We start from the raw sequence: 6,026 nt of genomic DNA, 5'->3' as shown, positions 1-6,026 counted from the left end.
TGTGTGTGGGAGTGTGTGTGTGCATTGATGGGCGTGGGCATGTGTGTGCATTGCAATACCTGTGTGCAGGTATATGGCTGTCACATTTGTGTGACTGGGTGTGTATTTACTTAAGATTTGTGTACAGCATCTGTAGCAATACAGGTGATTTTGTTATGGATTACTGCCCACACACACACACACACGCACACGCACACACACCACACACACACACACACACACACACCATTGGCGCTGTCTGTATTGGTCAATGGTTGTGGTGAGTTGGGTTCAAGGCCTCTGTAAACACAACCAGATTCATGTTAAAATATATAATTAACACTTAAACTAGCATGTGTACTGTTTTATGTGTGTGTTGTAATGGTGCTCATTAAGATTAGGATTATTTAGGTTTTTAATAATGATGTATGTCACAGCTCATAAATCATTATCAGTATCACAGTATCATTTTGTGATACTGAAAATGAGCCTTGACTGATTGACAAGGCAGTTTGTGTAACAAAGAGATGTAAAATAATGTTAAAAATGAATTTAATCGTAATACAAACTAAAGGACTTGAACTGGATGCTGCAGCAACCAGGAAATAACATCTTTCATCCATAAGGTGGCACCAGTTACCTTTATTAACAACCCTGTTATTCAGAAATGACACAGCTACATGTATGAATGGATTTCCTGTCAGTTTGAATTGAATATAAGTTTACAGGCTGCTTATGTCTCAGATGAGTTCATACTTTAGATTACTTGTGTTACAGCAGTGGTTCACAACCTTTTTGGTGGCAAGAACCCCCAAAATGATACACATCATGCAGTGGACCCATATTTGATAAGATGTAGTCTCAGGGATGCCTGTCTGATAAGATTTAATTATTCCATATCTGCTTATGCTGTAGAATGCAGATAAACAGTGAAGAGTGTGAAACATGTAAAGAGAAATACTATATAGTCATTCTTATACACTCTTATTGGGTTAACATTAAGTCAAGTAAATTATAGAGAAACTAAAATATTCCCTATTTTCTGGGGACCCCCTGGAACCCCCTTAAGGTCCTAAATGCCAGGTCGTCTTAATGTGTTTCACTCTGGAACATAGTCTAATAAAAAGTGATCAGGATCTGTAGGGTGTTAAGTGCCAAGTCTCTCTGACCTGTAGGACTTTTAGCCAGTTATATAATAATCAGAAGGTATTATTGAAGTCCTGTGTGTGTGTGTAGATAAGTAAAGATTAAATAAGATAATTGTGTTTGTGTAACCAACAGTGGAAAAAGCACTGTTTCCTCAGTGTTTTTTCCACTGTTGGTTACCTCATTCCCCCTGTCGGGTCTCGGGGGTCCTCTCTAGCTCTCAGTTTTCCATCAGCTGAAGGAAACTGAAGCCTGTTTATGGTGTTGTTGCCTCAGTGGAGCAGCCAGTTGTCTTGACACCCATCAGTGGTCCAAACATTGGTTCTAAATCACTTATTAAGCCTCTAATGTGAAACTATACAAGCAGTTATAATAAGTAAAGACGTCTAGTAACCATCCTATAGGACAAATTAGGGGAAAATGGTTTAAAAACTCACATAAACTCACAAGTTAAAGTTATAATCCTTAATATTTTCATTGCTTACAATAATAAGTAATACTTACTTTTGTCATTTATTTAATAATGTTGATAACATGCAAATGCATTTACTACTGAGGTAGAGAATCGTGCATCTTTTTCTATTCTCATGCTCTTTAACGTAATCCAACCTGCTCTATTTTATAAATGCAATCATTGCAGTTTTCGACTTATTATGTAAAGATTATAAGTGAACTTGAAGTATCTCATTTTGAATTAGAATTCATCCACAATCAGTATATTCGTTTCATGTTACAAAGATTGTTTCTGCACCCTAAAAGGAATTTGAAAAAAGTAACAAACAAAACAAAAACATCTTAACTCAAGGTCAACTTGACCTTATCCCGGACTCTCAACTCTATTTCTGAAACAAAAAAACATTCTTGCAGGTTTTGTTTACAAAAGCAAAACCTGCAATGATGTTTTCTTGTTAATTGTGTCCTATTTCTGTCCTTATTGAAGAGCTCTGACTGTCTAACTCATTTTTCAGTGTAAAACAAATTGCAGGAGAGAAACATGGATTTGTCTCCAGTGAGGTGGAAAATTTGACTGGAACAAAAATGGGAACTGTTGTAACTTATGACCAGATACTGTAGCTGTAACTCTGACATGCTGGAATTTCTTCAGTCCCGTCCAATTAAAACACAGAAAAAGTAGTAAAGAATCAGGAGACTTGAAACTCCAGAGAACGGCAGTGAGTGGGGCAGAAAGCAAATGGGCATATTCATCAGTTATCAGAATCAGATCATTATCGTGTATAAAAACGGGTTCCCAACGTTTTCTCTCATTGAGTAAACTAGCAACCTCTGACTGTGACATATTTCATGGATATTTCATATTAAATCCACACATAGACAATATACTACAGAACAACAAACCGGAACGAAAAGACAGACCATTTGAATCAATTTTGAGCAGATTATTTCCTGTGAATCAGAGATAAGTTTTTCTGAAATTTTTAGGGAAGTTTTCTACAATACTCTGTCTGTATTATGTATTTTTAATTTTTTAACAATCATACATACAATCTAAACTTAAAGAAAAATACAATTTAATTTAGTTTTCTTAAGAAATGAACCAAATTGCGGAGATATTGGTCTAGGCTCTTGGAAGTGAGTGGGGTTCCTGACCCACAGGTTGGGAACCACTGATGTATAATATATCATTTATATCATTTATATCCTTTATAATAGATCATCGGTGTGTTCTTGCCAGATTGCTCACGAAAGCAGAAAAAATAGAAAACATGGCAAAACTATCACTCGTTCAACTGTTGCTGGTAAATCATTTCTCTTTTCCCTCTTTTTTTCATTCTGACTGTCTGTCTCTCTATGTCGTCTCTCTTCCTCTTTCACTTTTTCATCTTCTCATACGTGTAATAACTGAGTAACTGTGTTTATTAAAAAACAGGAGGTGAGAGGGTGATGATCAAAATATGTGTCCATGCAAACACATCCTCTCCTCCTGAATCGAGGGTTTAATCATAAAGCTATTTAAGTTTGTGATTTTGGGCTTTATTTATAAACCTGACTTACACTCCTCTCTTCTCGTCCCCTCCCTCCCTCCCTCCCTCCAGTAACACCAATCGTAATCAACACCAATGAGAGCACACAGACAGCTTTCAGTCGATATTTAATAGATGTCACTCCATTGATTTCTGTTTTGTGTCAGGCCGACAGTCATGCAATGTGAATATTTGATATTCCATTCACTACCACTTGTTTTGCATCTAGCTATTGCTCCTGTGAGCGATGAAAGATTTCAGAAACAAAATACAACAACAACAAAAATAACTCAAAGAGCTAGTCACACATATAATCACAATATTCAGCTGATCAGTAAAGACATGTTTTACTTACAGGAAGATTCATTGTTCCTTCAAATCCTCAGTTTTGTTTTCAAAAGTAAATAATTGTATAAAAAAACATTTAAATCATTTTATGAATGAGTTATGAATATTTTAGTTTTTGATCATCAAATAATATTGTGTAAAGACAGTTGCTTATGTTTCTGTACGAATTAAATATTTGTTTTTGATTGATTTATGTTGATGACAGATTTATCTTTTAAGCAGCACCAGGAAACATACAAGAGGATTAGTTCCATTTTACGTTTAACTAAAGTGCACTTATACTTGTAATATTTGTCATCCCAGGTTGATTTATGTGTGCTTTGTTTTGTGAAAAATACTTTCTTTAATGCTTGTTTGCGATAAGTCCTTAAATTTCTTTTGACTTGTCTGTTGAGGCGACATTAAAAGTTTGCTCTTTGTGCTAAAATTTTAGAATGAATGGTAGCAAATTATGTTGTGCACAATAAGTGGAACTACAATCTTGTCACTGTACATTTACAGGTTAATCAGAGTGTTTGAGGGAGAATTTTTAAACTGATTTAGGTAATTGCTTAAAAAAAGATGCAGTTTTCAATCAGCTCTAGCTTTAAGGTCAAAGATTGAACAAAATATTGTGATGCTTTTCCAGTACTCTAGTATTCTACTGGCAAAAAGAGAAGAGTCAATTATCTGGTGTGAACTCCACCGAGCATCTAAGATTCGCCGCCTCTGCCCCATCCTTGAAAGCAAACAGGAAGTACATGACCTTCCTGACCTTGGCCAGCTCAGCAATTCTTTCACCAAACTCCTGCATGTCTGCCTCCAGCCATTTGAGCGGTGAATCCTCAGGGTCGTCAGCGTTTCGCCAAAACGTTCCGATCGGTTCCAGTAGCTGACGGGTCATCAGGTTGGTGAGGTCAGGGGTCCAGTGTTGGGAAATGCCGGTGACGGTGACACGGCCGTAGGCGATGAGGGAGAAGTACCAGCGGGAGAAGTTCAGCTCCTGAGTGGAGAAGTCCAGCCGGTACACGGCCTCATGGGGAAGAAGCAGACGCTCACCATCCTGACGCTTCTGCCCTGACCGCTGCAAAGACGACACACGAAGACGCATCATCTGCAGAGGAAATAAAAGAACAAATAGGAAGAGAAAGATGAAAGAGAAATTGAGAAGAGCTGGAGAAGAAGGAGTAATGTGGAAAGGTGTGTGTGTGTCAAATGTGATCCAACCAACCACTTAAAAAAAAAGAACAGGAGACCTTGAAGAGGGGACTGATGAGCTGTGAAGGGATCTATGCTGGAAATACATTTTATAAACATGAAGTTCATCTAGATCTGAGAGTCTATTTAGTCTTTAGTGGAAAAAAGACATTTGAACAATGTACCGACAACACATCGCAATGACAAACCAAATGTGTTTTTAGAAGCTCTGTCAGACTAAAAATGAAGCACCTCATTACATTTCAGTCTTTTCACAGATTTTCAGTAGTGTTTCGGAAAAATAACTTGGCTACAAACTTGTCCTGATTCAGCTTCAGGTTCTTGTTCTGCATCAGTATCAGGATCCCAACATGATACAACAACACCATAATCACACTTTCACCTGCAGACGGATGTGTGCCTTTCTAACTCATTCTACAGACGTAGAATCAGTCAAAACAGGAAGCATTTACGAGTGTTTATGTTTTAATACATTGGCTAGTATTTCTGAAACCATTACTCGTTGAGGGGATTGATTGTTTTGTCCTGATAAACAATCAAATCCCAAAGATATTCAGTTTAATGTGATATAAAAAAGAGAAAAGCTTTTCTTTTAATTGAATAACTCAAATAATATCCGAGATTATGTAGTCAAACGTCTTGTCTTATCTGTCCAACAGTTCAAACCCAAAGATCTGTACTTGACAATGATATAAAACTGAGAAAAGCAGAATATATACACATTTAAGAAGCTGGTACAAATGTTTGTACTATTTTTACTCGAATGATCATCAGAATAATTGCTGATTCATTTTCTTTTGACCAATCGTTCTTTCCCTAAAACTCACTTCTCTTAGCACAGCAAAGGTGCACATTTATATTTGATCACAGTCACAAAAGCCCAGGAGCTGTTGACCTCCACTGTGGCTGCCAGACGGTTGGTTACATCACCCTGAGTGATACCAGACAGAAAGAAAGTTGTGTTGAGGCAGAGTGCCAGGTTAGTAGTCAGTGTTTTAACTCTGGTAACTATTGATCATCACACCAGAGACCAAAATTTTAAAGATCCCCTTCAGACATGTATTAAGACATATATAAAAATAGTCTGCTTGGAACAATAATGTTTTGTCTCATATGTTTTTTCCACATTAAAATCCTTAAAAAGGCATCAACTCATTCTACCTCATTAAAAATTCCTGCCGGACACAAGTCTCCTACTCCACTGTAAAGTCCATTCTCAGTGTATGTTCACTGGGGGCTTCAAGTTTCTACATCACACCTGTCCAAGTTGCATAATGGATTGACTTCTTAACTATTTGTGATGTCAAAAATCATGATTGTAGGCCACACCCCCTTAAAATCAGATCAGAGGGCTCAGAGAAACTTTCCACTTTC

The 6,026-nt window shown here is 37.1% G+C and overlaps 1 protein-coding gene across 1 annotated transcript in view; it reads right to left on the bottom strand.

The window, feature by feature from the left end:
- Positions 1-3,442: 3,442 nt before the first annotated feature.
- ompa (olfactory marker protein a) overlaps positions 3,443-6,026 on the bottom strand; it is a 3,304-nt gene continuing 720 nt past the window's right edge. The window contains exon 2 of the mRNA XM_035679970.1: positions 3,443-4,548. Within this exon, the coding sequence (XP_035535863.1) occupies positions 4,117-4,548 (432 nt within the window). The 3' untranslated portion in view covers positions 3,443-4,116. The remainder of the gene's footprint in view (positions 4,549-6,026) is intronic.

This window comes from Morone saxatilis, unplaced genomic scaffold (assembly GCF_004916995.1).
Source record: "Morone saxatilis isolate NCDOM2014 unplaced genomic scaffold, NCSU_SB_2.0 Contig8, whole genome shotgun sequence".
Taxonomy (NCBI): domain Eukaryota; kingdom Metazoa; phylum Chordata; class Actinopteri; family Moronidae; genus Morone; species Morone saxatilis.
The sequence above is the reverse complement of the archived record's forward strand: the minus strand, read 5'-3'. Positions and strand labels throughout refer to the sequence as shown.